Raw genomic sequence first — 18,574 nt, forward strand, 5'->3', positions numbered from 1 at the left:
GATAAAAAGAGCAGGGTGCTGGTTTAGCCTCGTGGAAGTTTATGATTCATAGTTTCGTCAAGATCATGGTTTGCTGTTTCCCTGTTCAAGACTGTGTGTGGAATTTCTGGACTTTGGAATTGGACTCAATTTCCCAGTTATTGGGTGAGAAATTGGGTTCCATTTAACCTGTGCCTTGTGTGTACCAGAAAATCCCTTTGACATTTAAAAAGGGAGTTTTTTTGCTTTTCCTTGTTTTCCTTCTATAGTGTGGTGTGTGTCTGTTTGGACTAATTACCCTGTAATTACGGGCAGTTGGGACACACCGGCAGAACATCAATCAAAAATATTCATGAAAGGATAGGTAAGCCACATTGCCAGAAAAGGTACTTTCATGAAGCTATCAAGAAAAGATATTGAATTGAAGGGGACTTCGTTTTTTAATCAATATCAAAACACATAGTGCAGGATCCCACAGGTGTATGGTACCCATGGCTCCAATGCCAAATGGGACATTTCATTTCTTCATGGCACTATCTCAAAATCAGGAAAATGAAACAGGAGAGAAAGACATTCCAATTTCTTTTGAGCTGTTGTTCAATGAGGCACCGGGGAAGAGCCAGAAGGAATTGTGGGAATTCTAGCAATCACTACTTTTCCAAGCCATTTCCAAACTTTTTATTCTACTTTTAGAAAAGGAGATCTCAAGCCTTGCATGGGAGCAGTAGAAACAGGGTGAAATGTTACCGGTTCTACCCGGTTCGGCCGTACTAGTAGCGGCCCCCGCCAGTTGTTTGGAGAACTGGAAGCAGCGTGAGGCTCCGTCCACCAACCTGAACGTCACCATTTTCTTTTTTTTAACCGTCTGTCTATGCACAAAGCCTTCTGTGCATGCGCAGAAAGTGAAAAAGCATGTGCGATGGTGGCATGCGCTTCTGAACCAGTAGGGAAAGTAAGTAGATTTCACCCCTGAGTAGAAACGTCTTTGGCTCTTCCTCAGCAGGTAATGGGGAAAAATGATCCCTCCTTCATTCATTGTCCTGAAATTGTGTGGAAGGTAGGAAAAGGATCAAGGAAGTGAGAAATAAAAGAAATAAAAAACTGCAGCACTGGAAAGTGCTCAAGCAGTAGTGGTATTGGGTTGGAAAGAGGCTATTTTCAATAAAAGGCACAACTCTGCCTCTTTAAAAAAAACAATATATCGCCTCTAGGCTTGTCTCAGACCACATTTTTATGAAAATATTATTTAGGAAACCTCGCCCCTTTGAAAGAGTCACAACAACCGACACAATTTTGATTAAAGAAAGAACTCTGTTTTAATAGGGATTTTTTTTTTATCATTAAAAAAGTTTAAACCTGCATAGCAATCATTTCAAAAAATAATTATTTAATGTTCCATAATGAAACTGTACACAACCTAGTCTTGAGGGGACCTGCAGCCTGTTGAGGGGTGTTTCAAAGAAGTCCAGAGCAATCCCAATTTCCCTTTGGGTCCAGAGCTACTTGGCTACTACATTGGCATGTCGCAATTTTTTGGGGTTGCTCTTGGCGTGGTCTGACTCGAGGATCTGTGTGGCTCTGCGCTGGGCCAGGGGAGCCGTCCAGTTCTCACTCCCACCCACCCCTCTCAGCTGGGCTCCTCAAAGTCGTTCAATGTCTCGATATTTCTTCCTCAGGATGGAGACCTGATCTTTAAAGAGCACGGGGTCGAGCCTCATCTGAGAATGGATCAGCGGCATATAGCCAAACCAGCTGGCAAAAGTGTTCATGCAGCTTTGCCTCTGAGCAAAATGATCTGGATCAGCCCACCGAGAAGCTCTGGAAGTCTGCAAGAAAACACAAACAAGACAGTTTTATTCTTCAAAAGTTTTTATACTCCATTTCTTTTTCACCTGGAAAAATTTCTAGAACTGTGAAGAACCAGAGCATCGCTTCCTGAGTTTTACACTCTTCATTGCCCCTCTACCCTGCTCCAAAACACATACAAGAGGGGAGCAGAATGAGAGAGAGGTCCAAGGAAATTATGTTTTAGAATAGCACTGAACTGCTGGACTGATTAAATAACTTGGGTCAATCCTAAAGTGAACCTGGTGAGGCTAACTCAGAAGTTTCAGGGTTGCTTGAAGCCTCCAAGTTAGCCTCACCAGAGCCATGGTGGTGCAGTGGTTAGAGTGCGGCACTGCAGGCTATTTCAGCTAATTGCTAGCTGTAATTCAGCAGTTCAATCCTTCTGAGGTGGGTAAAATGAGGACCCAGATTATTGGGGGCAATATGCTGATTCTGTAAACCACATAGAGAAGGCTGTAAAAGCAGTATGAAATGGCATAGAAACAGAAATATAGAAGACTGATGGCAGAAAAAGACCTCATGGTCCATCTAGTCTGCCCTTATACTATTTTCTGTATTTTATCTTAGGATTGATATATGTTTATCCCAGGCATGTTTAAATTCAGTTACTGTGGATTTATCTACCACGTCTGCTGGAAGTTTATTCCAAGCATCTACTACTCTTTCAGTAAAATAATATTTTCTCACATTGCTTTTGATCTTTCCCCCAACTAACTTCAGATTGTGTCTCCTTGTTCTTGTGTTCACTTTCCTATTAAAAGCACTTTCCTCCTGGACCTTATTTAACCCTTTAACATATTTAAATGTTTCGATCATGTCCCCCCCTTTTCCTTCTGTCCTCCAGATTGAGTTCATGAAGTCTTTCCTGGTACGTTTTATGCTTAAGACCTTCCACCATTCTTGTAGCCCGTCTTTGGACCCATTCAATTTTGTCAATATCTTTTTGTAGGTGAGGTCTCCAGAACTGAACACAGTATTCCAAATGTGGTCTCACCAGCACTCTATATAGCGGGATCATAATCTCCCTCTTCCTGCTTGTTATACCTCTAGCTATGCAGCCAAGCATCCTACTTGCTTTCCCTACTGCCTGACTGTACTGTTCACCCATTTTGAGACTGTCAGAAATCACCACCCCTAAATCCTTCTCTTCTGAAGTTTTTGCTAACACAGAACTGCCAATACAATACTCAGATTGAGGATTCCTTTTCCCCAAGTGCATTATTTTACATTTGGAAACATTAAACTGCAGTTTCCATTGCTTTGATAAATCTAAATGGTATTGCTATTGCTAAAAGGAAGAAGAAGGGATGGAGGGGGGAGATAGAATACTGGGGGTTTGTAGTCAAAATTAAAAAAAATTCCTTTAGAACCAAGGACATTCCAACGGGTGGCTAGGGAGAGGAGGAGTGGAGTAACTAAGCAACTGGCCAGCATCTCTATTGGACAATGCGACTGATGACTTGGGGAAAAGGAGAACATTTACTTTTTTAAAAAATGAACATTTAAAAACATACACAACATACAAACATATATTACAATCATCATTACAATTGAAGATCGCTTAATCAAAGCTAATATGAATACTATTTATTTATCCATCTAATACATATAAATATTTATATTTTCTACTCTTTAATATATACATATTTACTTTCTGCTCCTAGTTGATTTATTAATATTTACACCACTGATACATTCTTCTTGTTTTTTAGCCATTCGTACAGTCTGCTCCAGGTTACATAATTTTCAGAATCATCTTTATTATTATTATTATTTATCAGATTTGTATGACGCCCCTCTCCGTAGACTTATCCTATAGCTTCTTAGCGATTTTGTCCATCTCTGCACATTCAGGAATTTTTTCCCTTACAGGGAACTTTTACTTTTTAATCTGGTGAAAACTTCAGCCATCATAAATGTGAGTCAGTTGCTAACCATCCAAATTCCGATGATGTGACCATGGGGATAATTCAATGTACCGGTAAGTGACATTTTCTTTCAGTGCCGATGTGACTTCGAATGGTCCCTCTACAAATGATTGTAAACCGAGGACTCAGGGGTGGACTGCTGTCCGGATGTTGGGGACGGGGACGTAGTGAGATAGCAAAAATGGAGCTCCACCCCAGAGCACCCAATTTGCACTGAAAGATGTTGAAAGAAAATGCAGGGCGTCCTACATAAGCCACGCCCTTCACTGCGGGGACTATCTGTGTTTTCCCTTAAAATCTCAAACAGAGGAAATGTTTCTTGTAAGAAAACACCTACTTAGGGGCTATCAGTCTGTAGAGTTACTGGTCAAGTATGATAGTTGGGAATGGGGGACGGATAACAGGCAGAAATTAATCATTATAGTCTTGTCTCTGTGCCTTTCTTATCTAAATTTGTGAAAAATGTTAAGACCCCAGGCTAAATATAAATCCAGAACAGCATCTTTTAAGTTTTCTCCAACTACCATTGTCACAGAACAATTTTTTGCCTTTTGGGGGCAGGATACAAGAACAAAAGTGAGTTCTAAATAGCACTTATACCCACTCTAAATGGTTTACAGAGTCAGCCCATTGCCCCCAACAATCTGGGTCCTCATTTTATCAACTTCAGAAGAATAGAAGGCTGAGTCAACCATGAGCCAGTCAGGATCGAACTGCTGGCAGTTGGCAGAACAAGCCTTTAATACTGCATTCTAACCACTGCGCCACCATAGCATTCTAAATTTGAATCAAGACCATTAACAAAATAATACCCTAAGAAATCTTGGTCTTTCTAAGAAGAAACATAAAATGTCTTCTTTCCTCATTTGTGCGTGGCACAGCCTTCTCCACCAAGACTTTTGTCCTCTAAGCTTCTATAATCAAAAGAAATTCCAGATTGTATCCATTTTGCCGCTGAGCATTGGATCTGCATTTAATATTAGTTTGCAGCATTATATTGGCAGTAATAAAACTGGTACTGTTTTGCTGACATGCACATTGCCTGTGCTTAGCTTCAGGACAGTGAAAAATCGCTTGATTTGAATCTTTGGAATCAATGGCTCAGCGGGAAATTGTTGGTTGCTTGCCTTGGGTGAGCACAGAGCTTCTGAAATTTGAAGTTTAGAAATCCTCATTTCTGAGGGATTAGATACTTGGAACACAAACCAAGCAATGCTAGTTTGAACTCTGTTTCAGGAGCATCAAATGTCAGAAAGAGAACTCTGAAATTCAGGGATCGGAGAACAAGCCAAATCCTATTGAATTCCAGATAATGGATGATCCTTCTGTTATTGTTTCCCTCACAGGCTGGGTTACCACATCACGATAAACCACAGTTCAACTATGCCAGAAGCCAGAGTGGACTAAAACAGAGAGAGTGAACAGCTCACCAACCCGCAGTGGTTGTATTCACAAATCACACTTAACTCAAGCCTGGGTGCATTAGGTGACATTAATGGCATGATGATGCTATAGCTAACCTTCAGTTGTGGAAAGGTTAAAGGAAAAAAAAGGAAAAACAATCACAGAAAAAAAACTTTAAAAAAAATTCCCCCTTCCAATTACATGTATGGTAGTTGACTTACAATAATTCAACAAAATGATGTTCAACATCGACAAGAGCAAAGTCTTTCACCTAGGTAAAAAAAAACCTGGACACACATTCAACCTGGGAGAAACCCCTCTCAGCAGTAGCGACGGCAAAAGAGATCTCGGAGTCTTGGTGGATAATCAACTAAACATGAGCCAACAATGTGCAGCAGCAGCCAAAAAAGCCAATACAATCCTAAACTGCATCAACAGGGGAATACACTGCAAGACCAGGGAAGTCTTAATACCACTCTACTACGCCCTGGTCAGACCACACCTGGAGTACTGTGTTCAGTTCTGGTCACCACACTTCAAAAAAGACATTGAAACTCTGGAGAAAGTGCAGAAAAGAGCAACCAAGATGATCAGGGATCTAGAAACCAAGACTTACAAAGAGAGACTGTGGGAACTGGGCATGGATAGCCTAGAGAAAAGGAGGGCCAGAGCGGACATGATAGCAGTCTACAGGTATACGAGGGGTTGCCACAGAGAGGAGGGGATCACTTTATTCTCCAGGGCACCAGAGGGCCGGAGGAGGAACAACGGCTGGAAGCTGACCAAGGAGAGGTTCAACCTGGAAATAAGGAAGAACTTCCTGACGGTCAGAACGATCAACCAGTGGAACAACCTACCAGTGGACGTTGTGAACTCCAATACTCCGGACATTTTAAAGAGGAAATTGGACTGCCATTTCCCTTCCAACTCAATCAATCAATCAATCAATCAATCAATCAATCAATCAATCAATCAATCAATCAATCAATCAATCACTAGTGTCTCTTCAAAGTTATCACAACACCTTGAAAAAAGTGACTTATGGCCAACGGACCATAGTTGCAGCATCCCCATGGTCACATGATCAAAATTTGGTTGCTTGGCCACGGACTCCTATTTATGATGAGTCAGCAAGGTCCCGGGGGTCACGTGATCAGGCAAAGTCAATGGGGAAACTGGATTCACTGAACAACCCTGTTATTAATTTCATTAATTTAACTAATGGTTGTTAATTAATTTAACCTGCAATGATTCACCCCACAAAGGTGGCAAAACACCCTAAAATAGCGTAAAGCTCACTTAACAGAGTTCTCACTTAGTGACACAAGTTTTGGGCTTGATTTTGGTCATAAGTACAGGACTGGCTGGATTTTTCTACCAGTACATCCAGGACCGCCTTCTGCCATACAAATCCCAGCGACCGGTTAGGTCCCACAGAGTCGGTCTTCTCCGGGTCCCGTCGACTAAACGATGTCGTCTGGTGGGACCCAGGGGAAGAGCCTTCTCTGTGGCAGCCCCGACCCTCTGGAACCAGCTCCCCCTGGAGATCAGAATTGCCCCCACCCTCCTTGCCTTTCGTAAGCTCCTTAAAACCCACCTCTGTCGTCAGGCTTGGGGGAACTGAACTACCCTTTCCCCCCCTAGGCCTATACAATTTATGCATGGTATGTTTGTTTGTGTGTATGTTTGGTTTTAAATAAGGGTTTTTAATTATTTTAAACATTAGATTTGTTATATGTTGTTTGCTACTGTTGTTAGCCGCCCCGAGTCTACGGAGAGGGGCGGCATACAAATCTAATAAATAAATAAACAAAATATAAATAAGTTGCTTCACAACGCTAGACAGTGTGATTGTTAAATACTGAAATCCTTCCATTCTTCCATGTTTGAAAACATTAACCAGGAAACACACTGAGATCTTGTATATATTGCCATATTTTTTGGGACTATAAGTGCTTCAGATTATAAGACACACATTAGCTTTAGAGTAGGAAAACAAGAAAAATATATCTGCCCTTGCCGCTGTGGTGGTCAGTTTGCTGTGGCCCATTTGCAGCCACCAAGGCCCGTTCACCACAAATGGGCAGCAGCGATAGGCAGCAATAGATAGCGGTGGCGATCCCGCTGCCTAGAACAGCTGATGGGCACTGCACCACCTCCCCTTCCCCGCCACAATATTCGTTGTATGAGAAGCACAGACGAGTCTATGGAGAGGGGCGGCATACAAATCTAATAAATAATAATAATTGCAGAAAAAACAATTGCTGCCAATCTGCCTTCCATTGAGGACCTGTATACTGCACGAGTCAAAAAGAGGGCGGGTAAAATATTTACTGACCCCTCACATCCTGGACACAAATTGTTTCAACTCCTACCCTCAAAACGTCGCTACAGAGCACTGCACACCAAGACAACTAGACACAAGAACAGTTTTTTCCCGAACGCCATCACTCTACTAAACAAATAATTCCTTCAACACTGTCAGACTTTCTACTCAATTTGCACTTCTATTCTACTAGGTTTTTTTCATCATTCCTATCACCCATTTCCTCCCATGTTGACTGTATGACTGTAACTTGTTGCTTATATCCTAAGATTTTTATTAATATTGCTTCTTCATTGCTTATTTGACCCCTATGACAATCATTAAGTGTTGTACCACATGATTCTTGACAAATTTATATTTTATTTTATGTACGTTGAGAGCATATGCACCAAGACAAATTCCTTATGTGTCCAATCACACTTGGCCAATAAAAATTCTATTCTATTCTATTCTATAATAATAACTTCCACCCACTTTTGGGGTGGCGGGGAGTACATCTTATAGTCTGAAAAATACGGTACATCTTAATCAGTGGTGTTAGGGTGAAGGAGAACGGAGAGATGATTTAGCATCTTAATTCAGTTTTCCTCAACTTCAGCAACTGGGGGATTCTGGGAGTTGAAGTTCCACACATCTTGAATTTGCTGAGGCTGAGAAACGCTACATTAATTTATGAGTGCTCTGTTAGATAGAAGAAGCAGAATGAGATGCCGGGATGTGTTTTTAGGGGTTCCTTGGTAACACAAAGAACAAACTTAAATGACAAACGGCCACTTGCTTAGAACAAGGATCGACAAACCCAGGCGCCTGGTCGCCAGTGGCGCCTAGAAAATGTTGTCTGGCGCCTAGAAAATGTTGCCTGCTGTACTGCAGCGTTTCCCAACCGGTGTGCCGCGGCACACCGGTGTGCCGCGAGACATGGCCAGGTGTGCCGCTAAGCTCCAGCTGGGCGGGGCGCTGCCGGTACTTCCGTCCTGGGGCTCCCGCTCGCAGCTGTCCCCCGCCTCCTGCTCGATGCCGAGGTTTTCGGCGCTCTCCTGCTGGGCGCCAAAGAAGGAAGGCAGGAAGAAGGAGAGCTTTATTCTTCGCGCCTTTTCCCCGCCTTCCTTCTTTGGGACCCAGCAGGAGAGCGCCGAAAACCGCGGCATCGAGCAGGAGCCGGTTGACAGCTGCGAGCGGGAGCCCCAAGAGGAAGTACCGGCAGCGCCCCGCCCAGCTGGAGCTTCTCCTGCGTCGACGGCAAGTTTCCTTTGTGGCCCGGCGGGAGGGCACTGGCGATGGGAGCGGGGGGCGGGGGCGGCCGCAGTGGCCGCAGGCAGTCGTGGGGAGATGGCGGCGGCGAGAGGGAGCGCTCTCTCTCTCTCTCTCAGCTGACTGCAAGCGGGAGCCCTGACGGTGGCGGTTGGACGTGCTGCTAGACGTCGTACATGCTGGCGCTGCGGGCCTGGCATATACAGTGTCCAGCAGCATGTCCAGCTGCCGCCGTCAGGGCTCCCGCTTGCAGTCAGCTGAGAGAGAGAGAGAGAAAGAAAGAAAGAGAGACATATAAGAGAGGCAGAGAGAGAGAGAAAGAGAGACATAGCAAGAGAGGCAGAGAAAGAGACAGAGCAAGAAAGAGAGGCAGAGAAAGAGACAGAGAGAAAGAGAGACATAGCAAGAGAGGCAGAGAGAGAGAGACAGAGCAAGAAAGAGACGCAGAGAAAGAGACATAGCAAGAGAGGCAGAGAGAGAGAAAAAGAAAGAGAGACATAGCAAGAGAAAAAGAGAGACTTAGCAAGAGAGGCACAGAGAGAGAGAGAAAGAGAAAGAAAGAGAGACATAGCAAGAGAGACAGAGAGAGAGAAAGAGAGAAAGAGAAAGAAAGAGAGATAGCAAGAGAGGCAAAGAGAAAGAAAGAGACATATAGCAAGACAGTGAAAGAGAGAGAGAGAGCAAGAGAGAGAGAAAAGCAAGAAAGAGATAGCAAGAGAGACAGAGAGAGAGAGAGAGCAAAGGAGAGAGAAAGACATAGAGGAAGGGAAGGAGGGAGAGAGAAAGAGAGCAAAAAAGAGAGAAAGAAAGAGGGATGGAGAGAGAGAAAGAAGGGAAGGAAGGAAAAGAGAAAGAGGGAGAAATAGAGCGAAAGGGAGGAAGAGAGAGGGTTTTTTTGTCCAAACTTTTCTTTAGCCCCCCCGCCCCGCCCCCCCCTTTCAGTGTTCCCCGGGATTTTGAAAATATGAATAATGTGCCGCGGCTCAAAAAAGGTTGGGAAACACTGCTGTACTGTATGTATACAGTATATTTTTCCCGCCTTGTGTTTACGCCCAGAAATGGTACATCTTGGCTTCCGTAGCTCCGCCCATCAACCTCGGAGCGAGCTGCTTTCCCAGCGTCCCCTGCGCTTGCGTGCGTCTCTCCCTCCCCCCCTTGCCTCCATTCCGCCTCCTACTCGAACCCCTTCACTCCCCCCCACCGCACACAGACGCTCCGATCTTGGCCGCTCACCCGCCTTCGGAGAGAAGCGGAAGCCCCTCCCCTCCCGGCGTGAGGTTTTGTTCATTCCTCCTCCGGCCGCGTGTGCGGTGACTTCCGACCAGTAACCCCTCCTCCCCCCTCCCCCCCTCACCCGCGTCCCCGGCCCGGTCTCCCTTTCCTTCTTCTCTGTTTCGGTTTCTGACTAACGGTCTCCCCTCGGATCCCGACGGGAGTACAGCAGAGCCAGCTCGGCGGAGCCAGGCCTGCGCCGGGGGGGAGGGGGTGAAAGCGATGTCAGGTGGAGACTCGGCAAAAAACCAAGTTTGCTTAAAAAAAATTCTGGCTCCTAAATTTTTTGGCTGGCTCCTAGATTCTGAACAACTTTGTCGACCCCTGGCTTAGAAGATAATCATATTAACTGGTATGCTTCCTGCTCCAGCAACATGAGCGGTTACTTCATTTGAGCTGTCTTCCATTCATAGTTTTATTTTGTTTTCACTCTGAGAACAACATATGTGCTTTCTATTTATAGCTAAAGTGTGGGATTAGTAGGAGCATTTGCATATGATTCTGTCGGGCCGGTTTCATCCAGCAACGTCGGTATTAGTAGTGGCATTCGTATACCTAAACTACCGGTTCGGACATAAAAGTGTGCGTGTGTGAGAGCACTTCTGCTCATATCCTTCTGCCCATGGGCAGAGCGTCCATGATGACAAATAGTTGCTTTACAACCATTGTAAAAAAGAAACATTGGGTACAGTCACACTGAATGTTTTACAATGCAAATCTGGGCTCCATCGTGTTTGTTAAGTGAGAATTCTCTGAATAGTGAATCTGGGTTAAACAAAGACAGACAATAATGGCTACCGTATGTTCCTGAAATATAACTTCCTGCTCTGTTCTTGGAGATCTGGCTCAACAATGTTTGAACTGACTAACTGAATGCGGCCGCGAGAGCTATCATGGACTTTCCTCGATATGCCCATGTCTCATCAACACTCCGTGGCCTGCACTGGCTGCCGATCAGTTTCGGATCACAATTCAAAGTGTTGGTTATGACCTATAAAGCTCTTCATGGCATCGGACCAGAATACAGTGATCCCTCGATTTGCGCGTTCTCGATTAGCGCGAAACGCTGCAACGCGGTTTTTCAAAAAATATTAATTAAAAAATAAGTCTGCGTTTTTTTTGCTATACCACGGTTTTTCCCACCCGATGACGTCATACGTCATCACCAAGAGTCACTTCTCTGTCTCTTTCTCTTTCTTTCCTGTCACTATGCTTCAATCATTTTCTCATTTCTCTTTTTTCTCCCCTTTTTTCTATCATTTCTCTCTCTCTTTCTTCCTCTCTCACACTCTCTTCCTCCCTTCTCTCTCCCCCCCTCCACTTGCCCACGAGAAGAAAAAAAGCAACCTCTGCCGGGCAGCTCCCCTTGTGCCCCCGCTTTGTGCCTGCCTCTTTTGGGGATTTTTTTTTCTTTTCTTTTTTGCGCTGGCGGCGGGAGCTGTTGGGGAAGGCTCTGCCGGGAAGGCCTCTCAGCTGCAGAGCCGAATGGGGGCGGAGGCAACAGCGGAGCCCGGCGCTGGGGCCATGCGATGCTGTTCATCCAGGGGGGCGTGGACTGGCAAGTCGCCCTCCTTTCTCTCTCTTTCTCAAGATCGCTTGCCGCTTGCCTATTGCAGCGAAGGAGGCGAAGCAAGGCTCCAAGCTGCAAAGCGGCAAGCGATCTTTCCCCTTTGCCTGGGCGGCGGGAAGACCAAGGGAAGGTTCCTTCAGCCGCCCAACACCTGATCCGCTCCGCAGCGCGGCAGCAGCGAGGAGCCGAAGATGGGGTTTCCCCTTTGCCTTTACCCCATCTTCGGCTCCTCGCTGCTTCCGCGCTGCGGAGCAGATCAGCTGTTGGGCGGCTGAAGGAATCTTCCCTTGGTCTTCCCCGCCGCCCACACGCAAACTCCACCATCTGCGCATGTGCGGCCATGAAAAAAATGGCGCACATGCGCAGATGGTGGTTTTTACTTCCGCATCCAGTATAACGCGGAAATCGGTTAGCGCGGGAGGTCTTGGAACGTAACCCCCGCGCTAACCGAGAGATCACTGTACCTTCGGGACCGCCTTCTGCTGCACGAATCTCAGCGACCAATCAGGTCCCACAGTCAGCCTTCTCTGGGTCCCGTTGACAAAACAATGTTGCCTGGCAGGCCCCAGAAGAAGAGCCTTCTCTGTGGCGGCCCCGGCCCTCTGGAATCAACTCCCCCCGGAGATCAGGACTGCCCCCACCCTCCTTGCCTTTCGCAAAGTGAAAACCCACCTATGCCGCCAGGCTTAGGGGACATAATTGACTCGTAGCTGTTTCATTTTATGTTTAGTTTAATTTAGTTATGTTTAGTTTAGTATGACTGTTTTATAATGGATTTTATAACTGTTTTTAATATTATTTGTGGTTTGTATTTTGTTGTCAGCCGCTCTGAGTCTTCGGAGAGGGGCTGCATACAAATCTAATAAATAATAATAATAATAATAATAATAATAATAATAATTAACAAACTGATTTCAAACGGGATCTCTATTTTTGTGTTTCAGATTAATTACAATTTAAATTTTAAAAATAGGCAAATGCCTTAGTTTGCCTGCTTGAGACTGGATGAGATGAATGATCAAGAGTGAAACCTATAAGGTCTGATCTTTAGTGCAATTCCAAAAGTGGCTTAAAATTAGGAATTGAAACAATTTAAGAATTACAGTAATAAGTGTTGACAGAAATGGTCATTAAAGAACAATTTCACCAGCAAATTTCTGCTATCTCAAAAGAAGTACCAGAAAAGTAATTAAAAAATAACAATCCTAGCTGAACTTGCCCTGTTCACAAGCAAAAATACTAATTATTTGCAATTGGCTAGCTTTTCAGATGTATGGTAATTTCAGGGAGAATTCTTAAATGGACAAATGGACTTTCTGGTTTTTCTTTAAAGACGTTTCATTTTTCATTCAAGAAGCTTGCCTTTTGAAAGAAATATCTTTGGGACAACCATGACCTGGATGACTGAGAATATCCAGAGACTCTTAAATTTAAACAAAAATGAAAAAAATAGTCATCAACAGCAGACCACGCACTTCACACACGCAAAATTAATATAAGCATGGGGAAGAAAAATACTGAAGCTTTTTCCCCTGCATGTTTTTACAAGAACTGACTTTAAATAATTATTTCGAAAATAGAAAACCCACATCTGTTGCAGCTCCATTTGCGAACATTTCTTTTTTCAAATCATGATGATGGCAGGCTATTTTTGAATAACACCAAGTTTTATGTTTATTATATCCTTTCAATTGTAGGATTTTTATAGCACTTTTAAAAAGACATAGCGCTGTATGCCCATAGAGATTCTCAATCATCCAGGTCGTAATGTTCGCAAGGGTGCTGGACATTTTCGTTTTTCTTTGAAGACTTTTAGCTTTTCATTCAATTTAATTTAATTTAATTGATTTATAAGCCCACCCTCCTTGTCTTTTGTAAATTACTCAAGACCCACCTATAAACCCAGGCATTGGGGAACTGAGACACCTTCCCCAGGCTTTTATATTTTATGTTTGGTATGTATGTGTTGTTTGGTTTTAAATGATAGGGTTTTATATGTCTTTTTCTCTTTTAATATTAGATTTGTTCCACTGTAACATTGTTTTTATTATTGTTGTGAGCCGCCCCGAGTCTTTGGAGAGGGGCGGCATACAAATGTAATAAATTATTATTATTATTATTATTATTATTAAACAATATAATAACAATTTTAACCCCCCACAATAGTTCATTCATATACATGGCCGTAGCTAGATGGTATAGCTCATCGGCCTCAGGCTTGCTGGCAAAGCTAAGTTTTCACAGGCTTTCGGAAGGCCAGGATGGTGGGGATGTACGGATCTCTGGGGGAAGTTGGTTTCATAAAACAGGAGCCACCACAGAGAAGGCTCTCCCACGTGGCCCCGCCAACCGATAATGTCTAGCCAACAATGAAACTCTTCAAGAAACTTCTTCAAATCTGACTGGGCGGAAAGGCATGGAAAGATTATGAATTATGAAGGAATGAAATCCTTCCTCTCCATCCAGTCAAGAGCTGAGGAAGCTTCTTGGATAAGAAGTGAAACATCTTCAAAAAACCACAAGAAATTCCTGTTGCCTCTTGAAAAAGCACCTTTGGGGCATAGTGTTTTATTTTAGATTTATAAGTGAACTTTCATTGGTACAGATTAAGAATAGGTATCATACATCTATCAGTAGGGCTTTGGGGCAACCCCTTATATTTTGGTGTTGGAATACATTAGTTGGTATTCTTGCAGGTACCCTAAGGTTGTTTGTGAACATAATTTTTTTTGTGGTCTTATTTACAGATGATCCAACTGTGCTTCTAAGAGTATGTGATCTTCAGGAAGCATGATTTCCCCCCCCAGAATAGTTTTGTTCACTGAGAATTACAGTTATAGTAGTCCACAATTTACAACCAGTCACATTGGAGTTATAAAGACCCACTAAAACATTAGTTGAAACTGATTGATATTTAAGATTAATAATTAAGTAAGAAACATAGATGAGCATTAATTGGTTAATGGGTTGAAATGGTTTTTAAATTTGAGAATTGTACTATTAAGAAGGGGGAAGAAATCTGAAATTTTTGTGTTATTATGTTTTTTTCCTGCTAATATTTGATTGATTATACAAGGTTTTCTTAGCTTATAGAACAATGTATTTTTAAAAAGGGAAGGATGTACTATGGCATAATGGTTAATAAGTTAGTATTATGAGTGTCGTTATATTTTTTGAAGGAACATTAAGGAGGGAATTTAATCAAAAGAAAATGTATGTACTGGTTGACAAAACTAGAAAAACTGCAACTTTTTTGATGATTGATGTCAGTTACTAACAAAATACTGCATTTTATTTATGGAAAATTAGATGGTATGTTCCATTGTTTGATTGTATGATGAAGGGAAAAATAAAAAATAAAACAAATAAAACAATAGTTACAAATCCCTTCCAAGAAGGTTGAGGCAGACCTTCTACACATACCTGTCCCATCATGGTTTCCTTGTACTGTTTCTTCTGTGTTACTTTGATCGGAGGCAATTTTGTCACAGCGGATACCAAAAAGTTCATTAAAATGTCTTCACAATTGGCTAGTTGGTCCACCACGTTCTTCAGGCTAGCAGGCAGGTAATGAGTGTACAGGTAGTGATAATATCTGCAACACAACAATGGAGGGCCTTCCATGAGAATCTGGCAATGTCATCCTATATATATTTATCTCAAAGGTCATCAAACCTGGCAACTTTAAGACTTGTGAACTTCAGCTCCCAGAATTCTGGGAATTGAGGTCCACAAATCTTAAAGTTGCCAAGTTTGGGGACCCCTAGCTTACCTGGACTAAGGCACCAGAACTTCAGGAGAACTTTCTGATAGCCACCAAATTGGATTGAATGCCTTTCCAAAATGCATCCAGGAACTATGAGGTTGCAACAGATTTAGAAATGTAGGGAGCTGTCACATTAGTACTGATTGTAAATACATTCAGCAAAAGTGTTGGCTATTCCCAGAAATTCAGGCAACAGTGGAGCTGACAAACTGTATATATCTTGTGCACTGTAGACTGGGGCTTTTTTCAACAGGTATACTAATAGTGCATGCAGTTTTGGTCGCCACAATAAATAACAAGAAAAGATGCTGAAGCCCTAGAAAGAGAGCAGAAAAGAGCAACAAAGATGGTATGGGTTCTGGAGGCTAAATCGTATGATGAATAGCAAAGAGAACTAGCTATGTTTAGTCTAATAAAGAGAAGGTTTAGGGGAGACATGATAAAAATCTTCCAATACTTGAAGAACCGTCACAGAGAAGAGGGCATCAATTTATTCTTCATAGCACCTGGGGGCGGAACAAGAAGCAATGGGTGGAAGTTTGTCAGAGGGATATGCAATCAGGAAATAAGGAGGAATTTCTTGACAGTGAGAATGATAAATCAGTGGAACAGCGTGCTTCCCCAAGTGGTCCATTGCTGGAGTTTTTCAAGAAAAAAAATAGGCAATCATTTGTCTGGATCAGTATGATTCCTGCCTTGGGCAGGGGGTTGGACTAGAAGATCTCCAAGGTCCCTTTTAGCCCTATAATTCTAAGTTGTGATTCCCCCTTCAAACTAGAAGCAGAAGATCTATACTTATATAATCCTAGCAGTGTCGAAATGCCTGAAGGCATCTTCCGTGAGACCTCCTAGACTCCCTGTTCCATTTGACTTTTCAACATTTCTTACATATTTTAATTAAAGCTAACGGAAAGGGGGCATGATGCAAAGCAAAGCAATTACCCTCCAGCATAATCAGTATTTCCAAGAGTGCCACTGGGTCTTAAAACGGGTCTCGGATGTCTTTTATAAAATAAACACGGGCAACGTCTGGAGACTAGGGCTTGGATTTGCATGTTTTCAACCTGCCTCCACTGAAGATAAGGGCAGGCCGGGTTAGAAAGGAGCATCTTGAGGATGCAGCAACTCAGGGTGGGTACCACATAACAGGTAAATCCATACTTTATTTATTATTCAGCCTCGATGCCCATTTTGAAATGGCTAAGCAGCCATTTGTTGGAGGGTCTTGTCAAGATCAGTAGTGTCCTGGGTTAATAGAAACATAGAAGACTGATGGCAGAAAAAGACCTCATGATCCATCTAGTCTGCCCTTATACTATTTTCTGTATTTTATCTTAGGATGGATTATGTTTATCCCAGGCATGTTTAAATTCAGTTACTGTGGATTTACCAACGACGTCTGCTGGAAGTTTGTTCCAAGGATCTACTACTCTTTCAGTAAAATAATGTTTTCTCATGTTGCTTTTGATCTTTCCCCCAACTAACTTCAGATTGTGTCCCCTTGTTCTTGTGTTCACTTTCCTATTAAAAACACTTCCCTCCTGAACCTTATCTAACCCTTTAACATATTTAAATGTTTCGATCTTGTCTCCCCTTTTCCTTCTGTCCTCCAGACCAGTGTTTCCCAACCTTTTTTGAGCCGCGGCACATTATTCACATTTTCAAAATCCTGGGGAACACTGAACGGGGGGACAGGGGGGGGCGCGGGGGGGCTAAAGAAAAGTTTGGACAAAAAAAATCTATTCCTCCATTTCACTCTATTTCTCCCTCCCTCTTTCTCTCTCTTCCTTCCCTTCTTTCTCTCTCTCCATCCCTCTTTCTTTCTTCCTCTCTTTTTTGCTCTCTTTCTCTCTCCCTCCTTCCCTCCCTCTATGTCTTTCTCTCTCCCTTGCTCTCTCTCTGCCTCTCTTGCTATCTCTCTTTCATTCTCTCTCTTTCTCTCTCATTCTCTGTCTCTCTTGCTATGTCTTTCTTTCTCTCTTTCTCTCTCTCTGTCTCTCTTGCTATCTCTCTCTCTCTCTCTTTCTCTGTCTCTCTTGCTATCTCTTTCTCTCTCTCTTTCTCTCTCTTGCTATCTCTCTTTCTCTCTCTTTCTGTGTCTCTTGCTATCTCTCTTTCTTTCTCTCTCTCTCTTTCTATCTCTTTCTCTCTCTCTTGCTATCTCTTTCTTTCTTTTTCTCTCTCTCTCTTGCTATGTCTCTCTTTCTCTCTCTCTCTCGGGCGGGGGGTGGGGGCTAAAGAAAAGTTTGGACAAAAAAATATCTTTTCCTCCATTTCACTCTATTTCTCCCTCCCTCTTTCCTCCCTCCCTCTTTCCATTGTATCTCTCCCTCCATCTTTCCTTTCTATCTCTCCCTCCCTCTTTCCTCCCTCACTCCCTCCCTCTTTCCTTTCTATCTATTTTCTTTCTATCTCTCCCTCCCTCTTTCCATTGTATCTCTCCCTCCCTCTTTGCTCCCTCCCTCTTTCCTTTCTATCTCTCCCTCCCTCTTTCCATTGTATCTCTCCCTCCCTCTTTCCTTTCTATCTCTCCCTTCCTCTTTCCTTTCTATCTCTTTTCTTTCTATCTCTCCCTCCCTCTTTCCTTTCTATCTCTCCTTCCCTCTTTCCATTGTATCCCTCCCTCCCTCTTTCCTCCCTCCCTCTTTCCTTTCTATCTCTCCCTCCCTCTTTCCTCCCTCCCTCTTTCCTTTCTATCTATTTTCTTTCTATCTCTCCCTCCCTCTTTCCATTGTATCTCTCCCTCCCTCTTTCCTTTCTATCTATTTTCTTTCTATCTCTCCCTCCCTCTTTCCATTGTATCTCTCCCTCCCTCTTCCCTCCCTCCCTTTTTCCTTTCTATCTCTCCCTCCCTCTTTCCTTTCTATCTCTCCCTCCCTCTTTCCTTTCTATCTATTTCCTTTCTATCTCTCCCTCCCTCTTTCCTCCCTCCCTCTTTCCTTTCTATCTCTCCCTCCCTCTTTCCTTTCTATCCTTCTCTCCGTCCCTCAGCGGCGGCAAAGAAGAAGGAAGGCAGGCTGCAGAGGGCACCGAGGACAAGAGCGCTCGCTCGCTCCCTCGCCCTCTGACTTCCCTCCCTCGCTGCTGAAGGGACGAGCGCGGGCACGAGCGCACGCGCGGGCCCGTTGCAAGAAGTTTTTGTTTGTTTGTTTTTTCCTTCCCCCGGCTCATGGGAGAGAGAGAGAGAGAAAGAAAGAGCGCAGCCAGGGAAAGCGGCCTCGAGCTGAGTG

The 18,574-nt window shown here is 43.5% G+C and overlaps 1 protein-coding gene across 1 annotated transcript in view; it reads right to left on the reverse strand.

Moving 5' to 3' along the window:
- Nucleotides 1–1,270: 1,270 nt before the first annotated feature.
- The window catches only part of EXT1 (exostosin glycosyltransferase 1), a 416,144-nt gene continuing 398,840 nt past the window's right edge, over nucleotides 1,271–18,574 (reverse strand). Inside the window, exons 10-11 of the mRNA XM_070748246.1 lie at nucleotides 15,002–15,173; nucleotides 1,271–1,805 (exon numbers count right to left, since the gene is read on the reverse strand). Of these exons, the coding sequence (XP_070604347.1) occupies nucleotides 1,620–1,805; nucleotides 15,002–15,173 (358 nt within the window). The 3' untranslated portion in view covers nucleotides 1,271–1,619. The remainder of the gene's footprint in view (nucleotides 1,806–15,001; nucleotides 15,174–18,574) is intronic.

The sequence above is a fragment of the Erythrolamprus reginae genome, chromosome 3 (assembly GCF_031021105.1).
Source record: "Erythrolamprus reginae isolate rEryReg1 chromosome 3, rEryReg1.hap1, whole genome shotgun sequence".
Taxonomy (NCBI): domain Eukaryota; kingdom Metazoa; phylum Chordata; class Lepidosauria; order Squamata; family Dipsadidae; genus Erythrolamprus; species Erythrolamprus reginae.